Below are 24732 nucleotides of genomic sequence, written 5' to 3'. Positions count from 1 at the left end.
TGATAAACAAAAATTTATAGCATTCTGACTTAAAATTTTGCTTTCTAATTTTACTTCAAATTTGGAGTATAATTTCAATCGTTGGCGATACGAAGCTACCTTAATTTTGTTTCTACGGGCTGTACGCGCAATATTCCTAGAATTTGAATGTAAATTTAGTATTCGAGAAGATTCTTGGTTTAAAGTTTCGTTTAGGGTTTCTCTGGAATTTCGAGATACTTCAGTACAAAATTTTTGAGAATCCAGTATAGAAATAGGGTTTACGGGATCATGGGTGTGTCTTTCGGGGTCGTTCATATTATCTGAAATTATTGTAAAGATTATCTATGGCATTCACTTGCACACAAATATTTACCATGCATAATTTGAATTGTAGGAATAGCAGTATTTTTAAGTTTTTGATTGGGGCCAAAATCCGTTTCTTTAAAATGTACATCGCAAAGAAAATATCCATTTTTATATATTTTCATGGGATCTAATTTGCCTAAATTTGGATTCCCTGTCCGTTCCAACCAAATTTTAAAACGCTCGTTGTATTTGTAGGGGTTGGGAAAACGATGGCGTTTAATAATTTTAGTGTTTAGACATTTCAAAACACTGCATAGTTTCATATTTTACGCTTTGTTATCACGTATAATCACACAAATGACACTTTTATACTAATCATAAATGACATTAGTTTTTTTATTGTTTCTTAAAATTGGCTGTGGAAGTTGTCGCCAAGTAATTTTTGGAAAAAAATACTTTACTGCTATCAGTGCTATCTCTTATTATGTGGCCGGTACATAAGACACAAACCTGGGACACGCATTACAGCCGACTTTGCATTCTATTTTACGTAGTATTATTTATCTATGTACCTCTGGACAGGCCATAATCTTTATATGTACTAGTCGGCCATGGTTACACGATCACAGTCAAGGCCAAATTTTGAATTTTTAAATTTTTCGCGGGCCTTTCAAACTTTTTCAAGGTCAATTAGAGGCGGGAAGATTGGGTTATCACAATATGTTGCATAAAACACACAAAAGTAAAAAAAAGTTAAGAACACCACTTTAAATGTTAGCACATTTATTTCTTAAGTTTACAATACAATCTTCGTGATCAGCCCAGCAGCTATTGTCACGCCGCCTACCCTCAACATGAATCTTCCCAACTCCTTACAGTCACTGTATAATTCAAGCGCAATTGGTCTTGAAACTTGAATTTCGACTATGGCACTTGTATTGTTGCTCAAAAATCTTGGATGTTTTTTGACTACTTCTCCCGTGCTGCGATTCAATTGAGATATCAACTTCCTGACAACAGCGGGTTCCACCAAAGATTGATGATGCAAAATCACCTAAGAGGAAGGCTGCATTTTCATTATCCAATAAATTAAATTTAACTTACCGAAAATCCCTTGGTTATCGGGATAGTCAAATTGAAAACAACAATTCGTGCCTGGAATTTGGATGAAACTTGAACAGGATTTTGCGGGTCACATAGGACGTTTCCGATAGAAACATTTTGCATTTCTATGCCGGACAATGTAACCGTTGCTTGATCGCCAGCAAAAACAACTGTTTGAGATAAATCTTCGATAAAGAGTGATTTTACTACGGAAAGTTCTCGGTTTGGACACACCATAATTCGATCTCCAACGTTTAAGCTGCCGGTTTCTACTCTACCTGAGACACAAAAGCCAGAACCCGTACCCTAAACAAAGATCATTTATTAATAATTATTTCATCACTGTTAAAGCTTCACTTTACCTTAAATATGTCGTTGACAGATAGTCTAAATGGTTTAGATACAGGGCGATCGGGTGTGCGAAAATTATCTAAAAAGAATTTTATTAAGTATACCCTCATTGGAAATATTAATTTTTTTTTTCATTTTGCAAGAGACAAATTAATTAGAACTTAGTAAAATATATAGATAAATATCAGCAAACACAAACTATTTAATATTATTAAAGTTTTCTCTTAATTTGGTAGCGTAGCATTAACACTAGTTTTCTAACGATTCAGTTAAACGAAAATTGTTGAGACAACTTAAAATTTAACAAACTATATACCGTGCGATCAAAAAACAACTTAGAGTTGGCTGTGAGACACTACCTGTACAGTTACAAAAGGTATTTACTGTATAACTGACACATCGCGTCACAGTGTCAAAAATTAAATAATTACAGCATAGATCCATGCATTTATATTATTTCCACACCCTGTGACAAAAAGTAGTTCCTAAAGTTTATACTGACTTTAATTTACGACAAATTGAGGACAGCAGTCCCATCCAAACATTGACAGACAACGCCAACAAAGGTATTCAACTACAGGTAAAGAAGCATGTTATCCGTATGTTTCAAGTGAGTTTTCCATAACAAACCTTTGTTATGATGTCATCAACCGTTCTTAATTTGGTAAATAAAAAAAAGTTGCGGCCCGGCATTGATCCGAGGACTTGTCATCTTCGAAGCGGACACGCCACCGGTTGTGATTATGGACGTTCATATTCTACGTTTAACGAACAAGACGTGTTACATATGACAGAATTAGTGAAAAAATAGTTAAATTGCTCAGGAAGTAGCAAACTGGTTTTAGAAAAGGCAGGTCAATGTATTGATCAAATATTAACACCATGAATAATCTTGGAGGAGAGACTCAATTGTAATACTTTTCGTCAACTTTGCAAAAACATTTAATAGCATAAACCAAGATGCTCTCTGGGAGATACTTAGGAAATTGTGTTAAAATGCCACAAAAAATTATCCAGACAATAAAAGCATTATATGTATATTAGGGTAACGTGCCTTATCTTACACTCGGAAAGTAAAAATGAAGAATTATTGCTAATTTCAGAAAATAATTTATATAGTTAGGCAAGAAAGAGGCGAGATTTTGAAGTACAATTAAACAAATTCAATTTTTTAGAAAAACTTGGGACTTTCGCGTAATTATTAGCACTTTAACCTCTAAGACTATGACCGGTTGCTGTACTATAAAATGTCGTAATACAATTCTGATTTACTTGTGAAATTCTGGATGCCCAAGGTTAAAAACTTAAAGCGGATTCGTAACCCACAAGTACAGGAGGATGTTATTTTATAAAATTTAAATAGCATTTACTATGCAAAATTATGAGGTGACATCATCAAATTATTGATGTGAATGATTAGGCTAATTCTGGTTAGTGTTTTACCATCTACTCTACACCATAATATGTGACAACAATTGAAGTGCCTAAAATTATTCGTTAATAGAAATCAACACAGACGATAAACAGACAGACTGAAACGGGAGACCTATTTTTTTATTCTCTAGGGGATCATGGAAGGTCGAGAAAGTATGGACCCTAGTGCAATACCTCTGTAAGTTATGATTTATGAAATAATGTAAGACGATGACGGAACCAAATATTTTGAAAATTAGTGTAGATTCAAAAAAATTCAAAGATTGACAGAAGATATTGTGGGGACCCTGATGCCTCTGTTCTAAATTTTGTTCATTTACTAAGTGCCCCAATTTTTTTCCGATTTCGTTCAAAATCTACCCCTTAGGTCCCGGACCTGTGAAGAGCCTCTTCGAAAGGTGAGAAGCGTAAATTACAACATGAGAGATGATTTTCCATAGGGATTGTGGTGACCGAATTTGAATCAAAATTTCGCGCTGAAATTAATTAACAGCGGCGCGAAATCGCATTTGAATAATTTGAATTTGAGAAAAAAAACTCAATAAAAAAATCGTTAAACATAGGCAACCATGTGCACTTTAGCGCTTTTGGGTAGTGTGTAGTCCGCTTGAGATTTTAGTTAGAGGGTTGGTTAGAAGAGGGCGGTTTGGTAGAAGATGGCGTCTTCGTAGCGAGGTGAAAGCGTCTCTGTGTGGGAGCATGGTGAAAAAGACGCTGTAAGTTAGCTAGGTTAAGTTAATTGGCTTGGTAGTTAAAAAAAGGGAGAAAGCCTTTGTTTAACGACAATTAATCGTAACGACGACAACACCACCATTTTTCCCAACACGCGCAGCTAATTCTTGCGGCTTTCTAATCGGAAAAAATGCTAATTTTCGACCGACACTACACGTATTGTAAATTTGTTTTATTGGTTGTAAATTCACCGATCAGGTTAGGATTTTAATCGTTAACTCGTTCTAGCACAATTTAACAGACATCAGATTTGTTTAGACAAACACTTGCTAGGAGATTTCATGAAATTCACTGAGTCAGGACTCGTTTGATTTTGTATGTCTAATTACGAATAACGTTTCTAGATGCCAATACTGAAGTGTTACATTATAACACTTTTTAAATACTTCACACAAGATTGCTAATAGTTCATTAATGGCAGTTAAATCAACAAAATTCATAATATCGTGCACTGAAGGAGGAATATCACCATCACATCACCGAGAACTATTTCCTCGCTACGTCATATCAGCGAGGCATTTCCTCGCAACGTGGAACATCGCCAAGGCATTTCCTCGCATCGTTAAAAATTACATCACCGAGACGCTTACTCCTCGCAACGCTGACTGGATATTTTTGTGTTTATTTATCATGTGTTTTGTTGCTTTGTTTGAGGTAAACAGTTCACAATATAAACCGTCAAAACAAATTGTTATAAGTAACCAATCACTTGGATCAAGGCATCATTGAACATAATGTAAACTATTTGTTTGAATCGTTGATAAAGTGTGGCAAATATTAATCTCATGTGTTTTTTTTTTTTTTTTTTTTTTCCTAATAATAATAATAATAATAATTTTGTTAGCTTTGCAATTTTTCACCTCATACAATTTCTCTATCTCACAATTTTAACTTCAGTAATTTTCTTTGTTGTCTAATTTAAATTGAACGTAAACTTTCATGCTCTGTAGTTTCTAAACTCACGCAATATTTTATCTGTACAAGTTTATTTCACACCAGATCTTTTGTTTTTATAAATCTTTGGTAGTTTTTTTTATTTTGTAAATATTTTGTTGATTCATGTTTGCATCATATAAATTGTCTGATGTCCAATTTTTAATCTCAGATAAGAATTATTTGTTGTTTACAATTTTACAAGATTGTATGGCGAATTTAAATGTTGTTTATTGCTCTTTTTGAAACTTTAACACTTGTTCAGTTGTCGTTAATATCAGAGTTATCAGAATTGAACATATAAATGGAATTGAGGTTAAATAACACAAAAACACGTGGTGGAAGCGGAGTGCGCGGTTCCTAGTCGAGCTGGCGGATTTATCGCGCCATCTACACAAAGATGCAGGTTAGATGAGAATTCAGGGGGCCTTTCAATTTTTTTTCACAGGATCTATTAATACGCCAGTAATACATACAAGTTAAACGAGTCATACCGAGTTAACTTATTTTCTCCTAAAGTTGCGTCATGATTACGCCCACACCATAGTAAATGATAATATACATGAAGATTAAGCTAGCTTAAGAAAACAAACATGGTTGTTACCATTGCAATATGTACAAAATATAACAGAAGGTCAATGGGGGTTGATTGAGCGAGAAAAAATGAGGCCAGCACCGCAAAGAACAGACTCTTCCAGTACGGTACGGAGGGCCCGAATATAGCAGGAAAATGAACCGATACGGAGGATCGATGATCTGTTGGATTAGTTGCATTAGTCACAACAGTAAACGATCTTGGACACCAGTGGCGGCTGGTGGGTCAAAATTCCGGGTCGGCCAAATATTTTGAGTCTACACCTTGGTGTTATATATTTTCGTAATGTATGGCTGCTACTCATTAACCACTGACATTTTACGTGCCAGGATGTACAAAACATCTCAAATGTTTCGACCTGTTAAAATAATTTTTTATAGGAAATTGACAATGTCAGTTTGATTCCAAATACTATTAATCCTTAATTCTACTTGTTCTGCTTTATCATTAATTGAGAACCACCGAAAACATTATTTTTACTGAGTTCCGCGTCGACCGGCGGCTATACGGCTTGCCGACCCCGGACATCCACAATTAAATAATAATAATTAAATAATGACATGCAGTTAAAAAATATAAAAAAAGTAATAATAAAAGTACCAACTGTTAACTATCTTCATTTACATTTATTTTTTTTTAATGTATATGACAAATTGTCAAATAAATTAATTGAATAATTGAAAAATTAAAACGATTTAAAACTTTAAATTCGTTTCTGAAATATCTGAAAACGCTTAGATGCTAAAAATACAGAAAAAGCGCATTTATGTTGTAGCTAAGTTATGTTCGAAAAATAAAATTTTAGATAATTTAATGTAATTTTTTTCGTTTATTATTCATACACAGGAAAATGTATTATTAAATCGACAATTATTATTATTAAAAAAAAATAGGATGCACTGAAGAACATCGAAGCCGTTATTGTTTTGTAATTTGGTTAGCTATCTTAAATATTAAGCGTTTTAAAAACTAAATTCGCGTTGCTGGGTACGGCGAAGGAGGATTTCGCCGGACCTGGCACAACATACGTTCCGCCAGGTCTTTGTCTACTACAGTGTACTAGACAAAGGGAACGATGAAACCGTAAGCTGCTACGAAGTCGAAACATCGAGCATAATGCATTCCTGGGTACGGCGTGCCGAAATCTCGCCGGCAAAGCGTGTTTATCAGCATTTAAAATTAGCGACAAATGCTTTATTTTGTACCTACAATATAATAAAATATATTTTTAATATATATGATCTATCCTAACGTACATTCAAACTTTATTTCTTTTTTTATTTTCTAATTTCAACGCTTACTAAGTATTTTAAAATGACTGGTACGGCGTGGCCGACCCTGCCGCCCCTGACCAGCCGCCCCTGTTGGACACACTCCGCCACTGTTTAGCGATAGTTTCAAACCTAGAGGAGTGGTAACTCGAGTGCTTAGTCGTAAACGGTCTTTAGGTTTACATTTAGAGATTAACTAACCCTACTAGCAACAAGAATGATCTTAGACACACACTCACTGGATGGCCGAGCCTACTGAATTGAACTGATAAAGTCCAATTTCGTATCCTAGGGATTTGGTCAGTGGGAATGGTGTGAAGAATGCATAAAAATGCATTTCCAATTAATTTGTTGCCGCCAGATCAGTAATGAACGAAAATGCGAACACTGCACATTAATTGCTATTGCTATGAGTTGATTGGCTCGAAGATCCTCATATTTGGTAAGGCAATTTTCGTCTATATTTGGGGAACAAAATCTAGACAAAGAGATTAGTGCGATGTGATTATGCGGGGGCGTGAAAAGTAATACATGGTTTTGGTAGCTAGGCCACTTGAGCATGATTCCCGAGCTCAGATTTTTGACAAGAGTGTGAGGCACTTTTACGAGAGGCGAAGTTATTTAAAAACCGAATTTCCGATCCGAAACAATATGCTTCTTTGGAGTACCCATTCTATGCTCAAATTAATGTTATCGCTCAAAAAAATACTGACATTAGCAAAATCGATAAGTTAAATTCGTGTTTAAAGAGAAAACTTACCAGAAGGCAAAGATCAAAGATAATGGGATTTCTTAGTGTTGAAGTATTATTATTATTATTCTATAACGATCATTTTTACTTTTTTTGTATTGAAAGTTTGTCAATATGCCGAACTGACAAAAATGTTAATACTGAATTGTTGTCTATTGTGCAAAACAAAAAAAAATCCAAGTACTGCATGGAAATTGAAGAATCAAAACTTACCAATCACTTCCAATAGGCATGGTCCACTATACCACGTAAGCAACTCATTTTCAGTCGGCTTCTGCGTTAAATTTTGTCCAGTCAGTCCACTACAAGGAACAAAAGTCACGTCTCCTTCTCTGAATCCAGCTTGTCTGAGAAAAGTTTTAAGTTTTTGGGAAATCTCATCAAACCGTTCTTTCGACCACGACACTGTATCCAGTTTATTGATGGCCACGGCTAATTGAATAACGCCCAAAGATCTGACAAGAAGAGCATGTTCTCTTGTTTGGCCTCCAAAGTCAAAGCCAGTTTCAAATTCCCCTCTAGTCGCATCAACTACTAATAATGCCACATCAGCTTGTCCTGCCCCTGATATCATATTAGGTATAAAATCTTTATGACCAGGAGCGTCCAATAGAGTTACGTGTTTGGTCTTTGTCTCGAATTGAGAGCGACCAACATCCATTGTAATACCTCTATTCCTCTCTTCTCCAGTTTCATCCAGAACCCAGGCATACATGAAACTTTGCTTTCCCAGCTTTCTGCTTTCCTGTTCGTACTTATGCATTGTTTTTTGGTTGACCTAAGTAATGTAAAGTTACTAAATTTATTTTTAAGTCATTTCACGAACCTGTCCTAAGTCGTATAACAGATGTCCCATTAGCGTTGATTTTCCAGCATCCACATGTCCTATCACCACCATGTATAAGTGTTCTTTTGATTCTCCTCGTTCTTTCTTATACTGAGTTTCGATGTCGATTTTATTTTCTTTGGTCTTGCCAACTTTCGAATCTTCCGAAACTGCTTCAGTTTGAGAAATTACGGGTGTGCCTCTACCAGAAGCAGGTGATTGAGAACGTGGGGTTGTGTTGAGTTTTACAGTGTCTTTCTGACTTATATCGAAACCCTTCGTTACGTTTGTAGTTGTCTTTCCACCAGATGCCACCACTTTTATGCTGGGTACTTTAAAACCGACGAATAAAACTTAAGATTTTCGTGTGCAATTAATTTACAAGAGATTGATATAAAAGAAGTATGTCGGTGAATTACACGTTTTTACTTTTTCTTAAAGTTAAAATATTATGTACCCTATCCAATAATATTACCAACCATTTACTTAATTATAATTTTCAGAAATATGCACAACATTGTTTAACAATTTTCGTTTTAAACACTGAACAACTTACCATTCACCAAGTTATAATTAAAAAACTTTACTAATCATTAAAGTCTAGGTCAAAATTGATGTACAAGTTGTTTATAAAAACGATTTGCTTGTGACCCAATCATGTTTATGATTTCTAATGAACATAATTTCAAACGGTAAATATGTTAAACCTCTTACATTAAAAATTTCAAAAACAATACGAACATTGTTCTAAATCGACATTTTACAAACCAATATTCTTGAAGACATAATCATCTTTTCTGGAGATCAAATAACAATTTTTATTTAACTGAATATATACGACTTTGTTACGTATACGGCAGTATGTACAGTTATATCATTATAATCAAAATATACTAAAAACCGTGATGTGTTTAACTAGTTTTTACAATCATAGGCAAGCCAAAAAAATGTATTATCAATGAAGTCATATTTTAGCATTGCCCTAGTCATAAGTTATGTACGAGTCGGTACATTCACTATTAAATAATTTGTACATTTCAAGATGAGCGAAGAGATCGTGGAATTTAATTGACTAAATCTACACAAAACCTGAATTACCCTAATTATAAAAATATGTAATTACTTATTTCCATACCCTTTAAATTTGTACAAATAATTCTTATTAATGTAATATTATTACCTACCACAAAATTTACACCGTGAATTGTCATTTTGAACATTTACTATGCAATAATTACATGTAAAGATGATTTGTCAAATTTTCAAATGTTTCATAATATTGTCGTCAGGTGAAGGAGTAGAAAAATTAAATCTCGACAAACTTCTCCTAACAGCATGACTAGTTTTAATTTTTATCTTGCAACGTCTTCTGTACTTTAGGCACAAAACTTTTCCAAAGTGTGAAACTGGTTTCACGTTGTTTAGATACACATTTAAAACATCTTTGATATCAAAACAAGACTTGAGAACAGTTTTGGTCTCTAATTCAACATCACAATCAACAAAAGGAATTTCGAATTTTTCTTCTTTCAATTCGTGTTTGCTTTTACTTGGTAAACTCTGTGCACTAGGTGATTGTTTCAAAGCCACTGATAAATCTATCTGATATTGGTTTGATACAGAATCTACTTCTGATGCGGCAGGTTGAACAATTTTTAAATTATCAACGTTATGAGTTATTTTATCGATTTGGTTAGTACAGTCAAAAGAAAGCTTATGTTTTAGAGATTTACTTAAGTGACTTGATACCAAATCAGAAAGATTATTAAATTTTTTGCTTTCACCAGCAGATGAATCAGTTGGTTTTTTCTCAGAAAAATCTCCTATTTTAGGTACTGTGAATGTTTTTGACGATGTGTTGTCACTAGACGCAAATTTACTTAAAGAAGGGATATTAAATCGTTTTGCGGAAAATTTATCATGTCTCAATACAGGTGACTCGAAATTTGAATTTACACCATTCAATCTTGGCACAAAAAATTTTGAAGAACCGTGTGTAACACCTTACCTTCCAGAAAAAGAAAAAGAAAAAATAAATAAGATATTTAAAATATATTGTAGCAATCTTCACCTTTCTCCTTACGTTCTGTCTGCACATTTTTCATGTCAAGTATAGTATTGGTGGCCTTCTCAACGTCATAACTGTTTGAAATTACAATGTTTGCCAATTCGTTTTTTGAAATAGTTAGTGGTCCTAAAGTATTTTTAATTTGTTCTATGCACGATTCTAATCTCGCTTTATCTAAATCTGATAAATCGGTCGCCTGCAATTGATATTAATTAGCAAAGACAAATGGTTAAAATCAACCATTCATACCAACTCTGACTCATCTTCCTCTTGAATATCTTGTTCAGTACGAATAAATTCTCCTATTTTCGGCTGATCTCTTGAATTTTCTCGATTAAAAATAAACTGCCTGTTACTTGGTGAAATATAGTAATCATCATCAACAGAATGTCCATAAACATCATCGTAACCGTCGTAATCTACAAAATAAATCATAACATGAGCTAAGCATGATTATTGACGAACATCTGTACCTTCTGTGTAGTCCATATTTCGGACATCGCGGTGTCGTGACATTTTTGCCGAAATTAATGTGAATATTTACACTTTTAAATATAATACATGCTCAAATATACACTATAATGAAATAACGAGTTGTTTTATTCTACACCGTCTTCTCAGAGCGACATTTTGACGGATTTTTTTGTAGTGTTGTTGACGTTACGTCAGTACAAGTGAACTACTTGTCTTTTATGGGATAAAGAATCTACACACAATTCGTGAGATAATGCAACGCGGTATACAGAATAAACTAGAAACGACACTTCAATTCTCTGTAAACTTCCATAACCCCTCTACAAACATACAGGTGGTTTTAAAGCAAAATTTTAAATTACCTATTGGGTATTTGGATGAATATCTAAAAATAAAACAACCTAACTATGTATAGTTTATTTACAAAAAAACGCTAATTTTCACATATTTACAAGTAGTACAGTCGGAGACCGACAAAACAGGAAAACATGGGCAAGAAAAAGTTCACTTGATGGCTTTCACAACAATAATATCATCATGTTTATCTCTAGTCGCTTGATAAACGTCACGTTCTTTATCTGGGTACTTCGTAGGTAATATTGGTGAGTGAATATTAACTTTAGCATTATACCTGAAAAAAAAAGGATATTAATTTATCATGGTATCTTGAACTTGAAGTTTAAATTTCACAGTGAGAGCAAAAAAAAAACAACCCGTGGAACCGCATTTGAAAAATTAAAAATATGAAAAATCATTCAATAACTTATAGAATTGCGCATGCATGTTCTAGAATCTAGCGCGTTTAGAGAATTAGTGGATCATTTCTTGTTTAGTGAGTGTAGTGAAAACACTTATTATTAAAGATACGTCTAATTTGGTTAGGAATTTCAAAAAAGGGGAATTGTTTAAACAAAAATTAATCACATTCGAGGCCACAGTCCTCCTCACCGAGCGTAATTGGTGCAATATCGGTTTATGAATGATTTTTTAATCTCAAATATGTAGAACTTTGATTATTTGTGTATCACATGTTATTTTGGTTTTATTTTTTGTAAATTCACAGTACATTTTAAGATTTTTTTCTGTTCATGGTTTTAGTCTAGTAGGTACAATTTAACTACAATTAAGTAGATATGTATATAAAACACCTGGCAGAAAGTTCACTTATTCGAGTTTAATCCAGTTTAAATGTAAAGTTATTACATTATAACACACTTTATAACTTCTCACTCGAAATTTATTTTTAGAGAAATGACCTTGAAAATTTTCATCAGTCAAATTAATAACGTCGTGGACTGGTCATGTGGTGTTTAATTGGCGCATGCTATTTTTACTTCCCGAGCTAACGAAGTACAGTAATCGAGTCCATCGGACGAATTGCCACTTTCATATTTTCTCAACGACTCTTGAAGTCTTGACCTCTAGAAAAAAGTGGTCTCCCGTTTTCGTCCGTCTGTCTGTCTGGTGTCTGTATCCATTTTTATTAGACAAGTAATCTCCGAAACTACTGCAACGATTGTTGTCACATTTTGTATGTGTAATACGAATATCATATATAGTCTTTGCCATTTCTATTGAAACACCACTTGTTAATCGTAAATTTGGCAACGTTCATATTCAGACAATTTTCTAACTAAAAGCCGTTGTCAATCAACCGAAACCTGTTACCAATTGCTAAATTTTAAGCAAAATCAACAGGTGGTGTTTCAATAGAAATGGCAAAGACAATAGATGATTAAACGCTAACTAAAATTTGGCGAATCAACCCCACCACCTGACGTCATCTCCAAAATTTATATATTTTTTTAATTTGATAAAATAAAATGTGTGGTGTGTGAATCCGTGTCGAATTTTCACCCTAGACATCCCGAATTTTCGGAAACAATTTAAAACTGAATAATAATATTTTGCAATATAACTTTGAAACTGTTATCGTAATTATGGTAAATCGTTAAGCAAAATTTATTCCTTTAGCCCCTCCCAAAAGATTGATGACATCTCAAAATTTTGCTGAATAAATTTTTAGCATTTCGAAATTTTCGATTTCTCCTTTTCTCAATTTCTCTATAAATCGATTCTTTGCTCTTTCGATTTCTCGATTTCTCAGTTTTTCAATTTCTCAAGTTGTCGATGTTTTAGCATTTTTCAATTTTGGGATTTTTCAATATTTCGATTTTTTGATTTCTTCATTCAATTTTTCGACATGTTAATTTTAAGTTTTTTAAATATTAGATTTTTCACTTTTTTAATGTTTCGATATCTCCATCTTTCGATATTTCGACTTCTTGCTTTTAGATTTTTCGATCTGTTGATTCTTCAAATTCTCGATTTTTTATTTTTCGATTTCTCAATTTTCCGATATTTCAGTTTTTCGATTTTTTGATGTATTGATTTTTCACTTTTTTGATGTTTCGGTATCTCTATCTTTCGATTTTTCGACTTCTCGCTTTTAGATTTTTCGGCTTTTCAATTTTTCGACATTTTAGTTTGAGAATTTTAAATTTTGTCGATTCTTCAAATTTTCGATTTTCCGATATTTCAGTTTTTCGAATCTTAAAATTTTTCGATTTTTCAATAATTCAATTTTTGGCGTTTCGAACTTTTCGATTTCTCAATTTTTCGATTTTTTGATTTCTAGATTTTTCAAGTTTTCGATGTTTCAGTTTAAGGATTTTTCAATTTTTCGGTTCTTCAACTTTTCGACATCACGCTTTTAGATTTTTCGCTTTTTCAATTGTTTGATTTTTAAAATTTTTGATTTTTCAATTTTAAGTTTTCCGATTTTCCAATTTATCGAGATTTCGATGTATCGATTTTTTAATTTTTCGATTTATCTGGTTTTTTAAGTTCAATGCTTCAATTTCAAATTTTTCATTTTCGATTGTTCGATTTCTGGGCTTATCATTTTCTCAATCTTTTCATGTTTCGATTTCTATGTTTCAATTTTTCGACATTTTAGTTTTGGGATTTTTCAATTTTTCGATTTCTAGTTTTTTGGTCTTTCTTTTTAAATTTTGTATTGACGATTTTTTTTTTCATTTTTCGAGTTTACGATTTTTTTTCTGTTTCGAATGCTCGATTTTAAACTTTTTAGTATGTATGTATGCAAAGTCATTTAATAGACTATTAACTAACCTTGGTATGTATGTATGTAGAAGATACTTATTTCAATTTTTCGAATTTTAAAATTTTTCAACTTTTCATTTTTTTGATTTCTTTCATTTTTAAATGTTGGAAATAAGTTCCTCAACAGCTTATTTCAACAGTTTTTTCTTCTCAATAATGGAGGATTAAACAATTTGTCCTCCATATTTTGCACTTTGATTTAGAGATTCCTTTCCAACCTTATGATTCACCATTTTTTAATTTTTCGCGGGTTTTAAAATCTAACACATGTATAATTTTGGCGGGATGTTTGGGTTCATAAATCATATTTCAATAAAAAAAGTAATGTTCTTGCAAGGGTGTTCCATCGCCTTATAATTTTTAATAACTACTCTTAATACTGAAGCAAAATAATAGTAGTTCTAAACGTGTTCAAGGTTAAAAATAATCTTTTTGGTTAACTTTGCTTGTTTTACTCTGTACCATATATGTATGTTAACTTAATAAAGTTTTACATCAAAAACAGTTTGTGTTAAATTCAATTAAAGCCGATGTAACTCTTTAAAAATATCCAAAACAAGCATGGTACCTACTTGCTTTGACAAACAATTATTATTTGTTTATGAATTTTTATACAACGCGTTCCACAATAATAAGTATCGTAATCTTCTGAACACTAGTTTTTCGGTTGTCTTTTATTGTATCCAAATTTATATGTTTGTAATTTAGTTTATAAAAATACAGACCTTATTCCAGCTATATCCACTTCATAATCCCCATTCTGAACATACTCATTTGGTACTCTCATTAATTCTCCATTTTCGTCTGGATTTTCAACAAAACCTAAACAAACCTGAAAACCACCAAAAATCCAAGTCCAATTTAACTATTATATTATTGAAGCTATAAACATTACTTGTTTTTTAAATGTAAATCCATAACCAGTTGTGGTACACATTCCAACGTATCTCCCATCTCTATAAACTGGTTCGCCACCCCAAGGCCAAAGATCAGTCTCATGGCAATGATCATTTAATATCAATTGTATATACATTCTTTTAATGCCTTCCTCGCGTTGCTTCAATAAAGCATCTCTACCAATAAAATCAACTTTTTTCTGTAAAGCGTATAAATAATAAAATATATTAAATTATAAAGTGATCACAGAAATTACTTACATCAAATTTGACTCTCCACACTCGACCACACTCTAGAGGTGTCGTTCTTGTGTCTAAATCTTGTCCCCAAAAAGCGTAGAATTTTTCAACTCTCAATGCCCTCGTAGCATAATATCCTGCGTGTTTAATGCCATACTTCTCTCCAGCTTGAATTAATCTGGAGTATACGTGTAACGCAAACTCATTTGGTATATACAAAACGTAGCCCAATTCACCAGTATGTGTCAAATTCATTGTTCTTATACCATTTGCCAAACCAACATCCAACATTTTAAAGGTAAAAAATGGGAAATTTTTGGGACTTAAATCAGTATCAGTTAGTTCAGAGAGCAGAGTTCGTGTAAAAGGACCCATTATAGCTAAGGCTGTAAACATACTAGTAACATCAGATAACGTTACAGATGGAGGAAGATGTTTTTGTAACCATACTTTACATCTCGTTTGTTGGATTGTGGGTGCTATCATCATATAACTAAAAATGTGGATTAATGGAAATCAAAAGGTACCTAGACACCATTTACTGATTTTCGGATAGTCGCGCCAAGGAGCAATCATTTTCATATCCACCGTATTTGTTTTGCATTCCCGTGTGAATAATACTACCAATTGGCACATCTACATCATTTGAGCAAAGATATTGTAAAGCGTCAACAACTTCGTTTCCTTTAGACTAAATAAATATTCAAAAATTACGTAGCATGAGAAGACTTCGTTTCATACCCATAAATCAATTTTTGTGAAGGATGAATAGTCACTAATTCCTATTCTTTCTCTACACGCTGCGTATTCTTCGGCAACATTATCGAACCAAGGAGGTTTTCCAAATGTGTTTGTGTACGCCATTCGATTCGGGGTTGACCAATCTTGAGATTCTCCTTCTAAAAGAAAAACACAATGATATAGTTTTCATCAATATTATCTGCACGTCTGCATAAAAAAAGTAAAGCCTGCCACAATATTACAAAATATCAGATTTTTTCATCTCTAAATAATAAACTTGCCTGAAGATTGTCTTCTATCAAACCAAGCTGGTCTTTCATACCCCATGACTTGTCCAAAAACAGCGCCCGCTTCACGTAGCTTTGGATAAACGGGCGACATTCTCAAATTTCGACCAGTTTGAAATTCGTGGAAAGGATAACAAAGCCCATAATGCATTCCAGGCACCTCTTTAACTCGATCGCGCAAAAATTTTCTGTTATTATGCAAACCGAGAAAGCGGGAGACTTCTAATTCATACATGTCAAATGAAGTTTCTCCGTTGACTATAATTTCTGCAGTCAGTTTACCGACACCTCCTGCTGCAGAAATTCCTACCGTTTTCATTCCAGCGGCTACTAAATAATTTCTTATCTAAAATTGGAATTAATTATTGTTAGATCATAGTCCCTTGGTATGAATTACTTCAGGAGCTTCACCAACAATCCATTTGCAATCTGGACTAAAAGCTTCGGGACCATTACATAAACGGTCTAATATTGCCGACCCCAAGTGCGGAACTCTGTGAAGAAGTTGTTCAAGTAATATATGAAAATGATCCCAGTCTTCTGGCAGATATCTCTCTTTACTGCTTGCTGAAGTATTTAATCAATTATTAATTGTTAGATTGTCAATTTCAATTTAATTGCAGAAGACACACAAAACAACTACGATTATCTTCAGTTAAATGGTTGGAGCTTGGTACTTTTCCGTATCGAATTAAACGCACCAAAAATGACGGTATTTAATTTAGCAAATCAAAATATGTTTAATTCTGTTAATTTCAAACTTTCGTAAAATTACTGATTATGGTCACAATTATGCATTAATGTTTTGCGCAATTTCAGAACACTGATTCCCCTTAAACTGCAAGCTACTGCATTTTTGTTACAGACAAATAGAAAGAAATGATTCAATTTATAATGGAAGTAAGTATAACAATTAATTTTAATATTGATTATGTAAGGCTAATCACAAAGCGTAATGTACTACTAACTTTTAGATGACGTGATCAATTTTCCAGAAAGATAAATAAATACATTTTATTGATATTAGGGCAGAAAATAGGAAAGGGGTTTTTGACACGAAATTTTTTTAGTTTTGTAGGGTTGGTACCAATGTTTCGAATTTAATCAATGATTACACCTTTAATTTTTGCAGTATAATAGTTAAGCAGATATGCAATACGCTCAAAGCAATTTTTTTCTCCATTTGTAACTTAATTATATCGTGGCTATCATAGATGTCCCTCATCGGATGTCTAAAAAAAGATTTTTAACTGTTCATGGCTCTAATACAATTTAACAACAATCATGGAGAGTATTCCTATATAAAACACATGGCGGAAATTCACTCATTCAGTCTTCACTTCACAAAGTTCTAGATGTCTTCAATTAAGTGATTACATTATCCACAACTTATAACTTCTCACTCGAGATTTAATAATAGTTCCTTTATGGAATTTAAACTAATCTTTGATACACTTTGAAAGGACCTTGAAAATTTTCAGCAGTTAAATTAATAACATCGTGGATCGGGGAGACCTGAGGTTAATTTGTTTTTTTTTTTTTTTTGTTATTACTCGTGTATCATCGTTCGACAATCTGAATTTGGAGATTTTATTGTTGAGAGATTCTCGCAAACATGGGACGCGTACCAAACCCGCTTGATTTTTATTTTAACCGAATTTAGTATTTTTCTCTTGTGTTTATCTCCATATGCGCTTTGTTTTATGTAATGTTTGGTTCACTTTCGGTCCACCACGATGTGAACAGATATTTGATTTAATCATTAACTTTAATTAATGCATAATTTTAATTTAACCTCAGGTAAATTCTTGATATAGTGTGGCATAATTACACTTTGCTTATTCCTTCATCTGTAATTATAATACTCATTTTGCTATCGTCAAAATTCGGTAACTTTTTAACTGCGAAATAAACGCATAGGATCGAATGGCGAACACACACTCAAATTGAGAGTTTTTCTCTCCTAGTCGTTTTCACGTGAATATTTATCTGCAATACCGGATTTCCGACTGTTATATACTTGAATAGTCCATGAATTAAAATGGAACTTTATTTTTAACATGTTCAAACACACAACAAAATTAATTTATAAAAAAAATATGTTTAGTAGTTCCGGTGAGAGATTGGGATTTCTTGACAGTTGACATGTAAGTTGGCAGCAACCTAACACTACAAAATGCGCTGAAATTCCTACGCTATCGCTGTCTCTGTTACAAATGTAAAACTACTGAAGTTCCCTTACTGAGGTTGCCTTTTTTTCTTAATATGTATAGTCATCTTTTCACAACAATACACTTAAAACATGTTTAAAATGGTAAATTTGTATAGGGAAATATTGATTTTGCAATTACGGTCCGCCCCTCGGTCTGACAACCAATGAAAAATTCATCACGATTGAGATCGAGACGGATGGGTGGGGCTTCTCTTTTGGTTTTCTTTTTTAATTAATATTAATACATCTAGGGCCGGTTTATTGAAAAGCGAATTAAATATTTAATTCTCGATTAATTTAGCACAGGATTAAAATGAGGAATATGAGCCCATGATACGTTAAAACATGCACTTTGCGTATGAACAGACTTCAATTAAAAGTTAATCGCGAATTAACTTTAATTTCGCTTTCTATAAACCGGGTCTTAGTTTTCTTTGTATATCACGATTACTTAAGAACAATTTCACAAGGTAATTTCTGGTAGAAAAGTAAGGATTTTACAATTAAGCTCCGCCCCTCGGTTTACGACGAATAAAAAAAATCATCAGAATTTTGATGGGGCGGATGGGCGGGGCTTATATTTTGCCTATGTGTTAATAGTTATATGTACCCATCTTTTCACAACATGGTTAAAATGATACATTTTTGCAAGAAAATATGGATTTTGCAATTATGGGTCGGAGCCTAATTGCATATATCGATATTTCTTTGTACAAATTTTCTATTTTAAACATGTTTTAAGTTTCAGGTTGTGAAAATAACTCTACACATATTGAAACAAAAAGGCAAAATGTAAGCCCGCCCACCCGCCCTATCTCAATTCTGATAATTTTTTTTATTCACCGTGAACCAAGGGGGTGGAGCTTAACTGTAAAATACTTATTTCTTTACAAGAAATTAACAACATATTTTTAAATATCGTGTTGTTCAAAGAATTCTATGTATATTAAGAAAAAAAAGGCAAAATATAAACACCGCCCACCCACCCCATCTCAATTGTGATGATTTTTTTTATTCTTAGAAACTTAAAACACGTTTAAAATGGTAAATATTTGTAAGAAAATACGGATTTTGCAATTAGACTTCGCCACCCCTACGTCTTGCCAACGAATGAAAACTTCATTGCTATTCAGATCAGGGCGGGTATGGGTAGGACTTAAATCTTTGGCTTTAATTTTTTCTTAATATATGTACACAGTATTCTTTGAATAACATCATATTCAAAAACATGATTTACATGGTAATTTCTTGTAGAAGATAATAAAGGTTTTGCAATTAAATTCCGCTCCTTTGGCTTTCGACGATTAAAAAAAAAATCATCACAATTGAGATAGGGTGGGTGGGCGGGGCTTATATTTTGCCTTTTTTCTTAATATACGTAGTCGTCTTTTCAGAACAAGAAACTTAAAACATGTTTGAAATGGTACATTCTTGTAGACAAATATGGATCTTGCAATTAAGCTCCGCCCTTCGAACTGACAACGAATGAAAAATTCGTCACAATTTAGAATTGAGATCGGGGTGGGTATGGGCGGAGCTACATTTTGCCTTTTTTTTCTTAATATGTGTAGACTTATTTCGACAACAAGAAAAAAGTAATCCTCCACTTTTTTTCTACAACCCCTTTAAATACGGCAAAAGTTGACCATCAAAGTTACTATCAACGGCAACTTGGCAACGGTTCTAGGAGATATTTCCAATAATTGTCAGGGGAATACAAAGGTATAATGATAATAGATCGTTTTCTGTTATTAAGAGACATTTTTGTAGCAAAAAACATCAACTCGATGGAATTCATTTTCGTATCGTAAAGTTATGGCTCCTAAACGAAACTCACTACAAACATTCTCGAGTAATGTAAAACTTATTTTTCGTAGCGCTTGAGATTGCATTCAGTTTGAAATTTCAAATTTCGCGCGGATGGTACGCTTTTCTTCGCGCAGATTTTTAGTGACTTTTCTGTCACCCAATTTCTCATCGTACGTAGTATATCACCTATCACCATTTCTTTGAAAACACAATGATTTAACCAATCAATACTACTACTAAATTCTTCAAGTACTACTTTAACATTCTGAACGTATCTTTTCCAGACCATACTGTTTAAATTTGAATATAAGTAAGTCCGATCACCTGGAGACGCCTTTCGTGCCGTTGTCGCTATACATCCTCACGCTGCGTGATTTGTTTTCGCTCAAGTTTGCTTTCTCTGCTCGACTGCCACAGTTTAAATTTGCCGTCATACCATAATAATTTGAGTATTACCACAGGTATTACCATCCAATTATTTTAATGACGATTTCTCATTTTTTGCGTGTTTAAATTTGTAATATTAAAATATTTTTATCGATTTTTTATTTGATTTCACTTCTTAAAGCTGGACAGGTTTTTGTAGCTGATTTCCACAACAGGGTTCAATTTTGTTGACGATCACAGTTCAAGGCCAAATTTGGAATTTTTCCCGGGTTTTCAAATTTTATTGGCATGTCTAATTTTGTTGGGATGTTTGGGTTGGCCCAATTGAATGGTAATAACATGGATTAAGTAATTTTTTCATATAATTTGTAGAAACTGGGGTGTAGGTACTTATTTAGTAAATAATTTCCATTGTCCATAAAAAAATGACTATGCCTGCTTGGTAGTAACCTTGAACTGGGCTGGTTGTGAAACCATGTGAACTCCTATTAAAACCCTTACATTTTTTGGGGTTTGTGAAGAATTTTTGTCTACGTTTTATTCGAAAGATTTACATCTACAATTTTTTTTACAGGCAGTAGGTACTTTTAGATCAATTATTTATGTGTCTAATAATTTACATCAAAAATGTTTAGACAAAAAGACGTTCGTATAAATAATATAGTGACAATAAAAAAGGCCAAGTACGTACATCTGTTCTACATGGAAAATTGGTATTAAAATTTTTGAAAAATTTTTTTTATAAAGATGTAACTAATTATTACTGAGAAAGGAATAAAAAACACGATTACAACAGCCATGACTTTTTGAAACTTTGTCTTTGATAGAATTTTTTCTTAGATTGCCGTCGTGGAGTTTAACGGTATATCTCTATTTATATAACCTTATTTACCCGGGGGTTACCCTAAGAAGAAATTAGATTTGAACTATCTCAGGGTTATGCACTGAACTCCTTCGAAATTTTGACAAGAGGTTAACATTAACTCAAGTATTACAAAATATTATTACATTAACAGAACTTTATCATTTCTTTGACAAAATTGATGAAATCATCTGGAAAAATTATTGTACTTTAGTGACTTAATTTCATTAAAAAGAAGTTATACCAAATGTTTTTGCAAGATTAAGTTAATAATGTTTCATTTGCTTTCATGAAATAATTTTGGAAAAAAAGGAAAAATTAACAATCAAAAGTGTTAACTTCTTAGTAGGTTATCTAAAGCAATTTTTGTTATTAAATAACATTTGTAATTATTTTCTCCAAGGGTTTTTTACATCGGCACACAACAGTTTTACAAACAATGATAACAAATTCAAAAACTCACCTGGTATTTTTCCATCTTCAAAAGCAGGTTTAGCAACAGGTTCAAAACCGCCTGCTAACAACCTGCCCTTGTTTTCTCTAAAATAAATATAACCATCTTGATCTCGAACAACTGTAATTGATTTCATTTGAATAGTTATTTTTTTACCTTAAGTTGTTAAGCAAATACCTGGAGTCATCGAGTCCAAACCAGGAATTGGTTTAGTATGTAAATAATAGTGTTCAACAGCATGTAGAGGTACTTTGACATAAGGTTCAGAAAGTTGACCCACACCTCGAGCCCAGAACCCAGCACAATTAACAAAATATTCACAACTGATAGGACCTAAATCAGTTTCCACACCAGACACTTTCCCATCAGTTTGATGAATTTTTGTTATAGTACAATTCTCAACAACTTTCACCCCTTTAATAAAAAATATCAATAATAATTTTAATAAGTCAGTAAATAATATACCCATTTTTGATGCTTCCCCTACAACTGATATGCATGTTTCATAGGGATCACCTACTCCATCACCAGGAATCCAAAGGCCTCCAACTAGATCATCTACATTTAAAAGTGGACACTTTTCACGGCACTCTTGTGGTGTTAATAATTCACAGTCAATTTTCCAAGACCTGTAAGTGACTTATAAACAAATATAATAATGAGTGAATTATTTTCTTTTACACTGATTGTGCTTTCATTCGCCTAAAAACAGTCATTCGATCTCTAGTTCTTGCCAAATTAAGACTTCCACATTGCTTCCAACCAGTCGACAATCCTTTAGATTCAAGGTGCTTATATAATTCAACACTAGATTTAGTTAGTTTCACTTGTGACAAGCTTGGCTTAAACACTCCTACAAGACCTGATGAATGCCATGTTGTGCCTCCGCCAACCCTATAAAATAATAGCAAAATAATAAGAGCAATAATTTTTAGTTAACTAACCTATTTTGTTCTATTAATACAGTTTCGGAACCCCAACCTAACTTGGCTAAATGGTATGCTACAGATGCACCCATGACTCCTCCACCACACACGACCACTTTTGCATGTCGTGGGGGTACAATGGTTTCCAGAGGCCCACCCTCAACGTCGTAAACATTTTCTGTTTTTAAAACTGCAGTTGAAGATATAAGACGTCCACTTGGTGTTTTTAAATGATAAATATTTCTTTGGAACATACGCCACATTATGTGTTCGGTTTCTGAATGCTTTTAGCTGAGTTTCATTAGAATTTAGGAGGAAATCTTATGATCAACAGGAAATTATACTTAAATTATTGTCATTTGCGTAGGTTCTCACAGCTTGGTTTTTGAGGTTATATTTAGGTTTGTCTAATCAAGGTCGCATAGAGTATACAGTAGCATTTTCATTTTTCGTGCAAAAAATAAATACAGTCGACGTGACATTCATTGATCCGTACGCATACGCGTGAGTGTAATACATATGCTAATAACAATAACTAAAGGTCGGATCATGGTCGGATATGGCCTAATCCCTAATAAATAAGACTCCTTTATTAAAAAAAGTCAATTTGTTTGAACTGTCATAGAATATTAAAAAAAAATTAAACAAAGTTTACCTACACTGTGTAAAATCAAAAACAACAAATTATGGTTTAACTGAAAAAGAGAAGTTAAATATCTTATGCTACTCAGAAGAAAACCCAATGGTTACCCAATGTCTTCATAAACTTCATGATTCCAACTACATATTTTGGAACTTCAGGTGTGCATTTTTTTACATAACATTAGTTACATAATTATTTCCAATGCATTGACGCAATATAAATGAAATGAAATCAAATGTTCCGAACCAATGCAAATATGTATTTCAACATTACAAAAAAAAAACTAAGAAAAAAGAAATCTCAATTAAAGTAACTGGGTGCAAATATACAAGTTATTACGAATGTGTGGCAGCAAATTTAAATATGAACGAAACCAAAGTCTAAATCGGGAGTCAAAATCATAGATCAAAGAACTCCTCAATTTTCAGCTTTTCTGTGTGTTACGATATTCACGAACCACAACACATAATCAACCTCGCAACGCAAGATCTGTTACGTATTGACCGCATCTTCCACCAGTCCTGCGTACTGCCGGATCACCGATCAGCATATTTCGCAAGGGGGTAAGTACCCCAGCGAGAATGTAAAAACAAACGACCAGACAAACTCGCCCTAAAAACCCTTCTGCTAACATTGGCGCAATTAGCCGAGCAACTCCACCTCGTTCCTCGCTGCTCTTAAAAATAAATTAATTCAAGCGCAAAAATATTATTAAACGTCCAAGACAATTGTTAGACCCAAAACAAATGTAATACTTAAGTATAAACATCCAGAAACTTTAATTATATATAACTTGATAAACAGAAGAGCGAACCCTGAATAAGTGAACTCCTTAACACGTTATTTATCTGAACAATTTTATGACTTAATACGGTCTATTTGGCGAATTACTAATTTCATCTTTTTATGACTGGTAAGAGTATTATGTTACAACTTTAATTCCTCGAGTGTAAGTTACAACCCTTAGAATATGAACTGGTAGTTTATTAACATGTTTTTAATTAGACGTTGAGATTTTTGAAAAAAAAAAAAAATGTAAAACAACATTTTGTAATTTACCTTAATAGTAACTATAAAAACAACTGTTCTGAATATTGCAAACGATTTAACTTTAACTAAACATAATAAATCCCCAATTAACGTTTTTTTGTTTAGGGATTCCCTCTAAAATCTTGATGACATCATCTCAAAATTTTGCTGGATAAATTCTGTTTAAAATATACCTGTAAAATATGATGGGTCTTCATTTGCAGTTTGCCAGTGCGTTCATAACTTTTAGAATTGTTTATACAGCAGTTGCAAAAAATTGAATAAAAACAGTT

The 24732-nt window shown here is 33.0% G+C and overlaps 2 protein-coding genes across 2 annotated transcripts; both read right to left on the bottom strand.

Moving 5' to 3' along the window:
- Positions 1 to 1054: 1054 nt before the first annotated feature.
- Positions 1055 to 11036, bottom strand: LOC135134942 (protein HBS1). The gene is made up of 8 exons (XM_064063850.1): positions 10827 to 11036; positions 10603 to 10772; positions 10357 to 10549; positions 8286 to 8617; positions 7673 to 8237; positions 1755 to 1822; positions 1393 to 1698; positions 1055 to 1342 (listed from the first exon to the last, which is right to left on the bottom strand). The coding sequence occupies exons 1-8, from the start codon at positions 10867 to 10869 to the stop codon at positions 1085 to 1087; spliced, it is 1935 nt and encodes a 644-aa protein (XP_063919920.1). The 5' UTR covers positions 10870 to 11036; the 3' UTR covers positions 1055 to 1084.
- Positions 11037 to 11229: 193 nt separating this feature from the next.
- Positions 11230 to 23189, bottom strand: LOC135135154 (pyruvate dehydrogenase phosphatase regulatory subunit, mitochondrial). Its single transcript, XM_064064151.1, has 13 exons — positions 22786 to 23189; positions 22523 to 22735; positions 22307 to 22470; positions 22019 to 22255; positions 21851 to 21961; positions 16515 to 16684; positions 16112 to 16463; positions 15831 to 15988; positions 15632 to 15780; positions 15111 to 15582; positions 14849 to 15049; positions 14679 to 14785; positions 11230 to 11458 (listed from the first exon to the last, which is right to left on the bottom strand). Exons 1-13 carry the CDS (start codon positions 23028 to 23030, stop codon positions 11332 to 11334), a joined length of 2706 nt encoding a protein of 901 aa, XP_063920221.1. The 5' UTR covers positions 23031 to 23189; the 3' UTR covers positions 11230 to 11331.
- Positions 23190 to 24732: the final 1543 nt, after the last annotated feature.

This window comes from Zophobas morio, unplaced genomic scaffold (assembly GCF_036711695.1).
Source record: "Zophobas morio isolate AGI-343-1 ecotype UQ-CSIRO unplaced genomic scaffold, CSIRO_AGI_Zmor_V1 ptg000024l, whole genome shotgun sequence".
NCBI classification, from domain to species: domain Eukaryota; kingdom Metazoa; phylum Arthropoda; class Insecta; order Coleoptera; family Tenebrionidae; genus Zophobas; species Zophobas morio.
The sequence above is the reverse complement of the archived record's forward strand: the minus strand, read 5'-3'. Positions and strand labels throughout refer to the sequence as shown.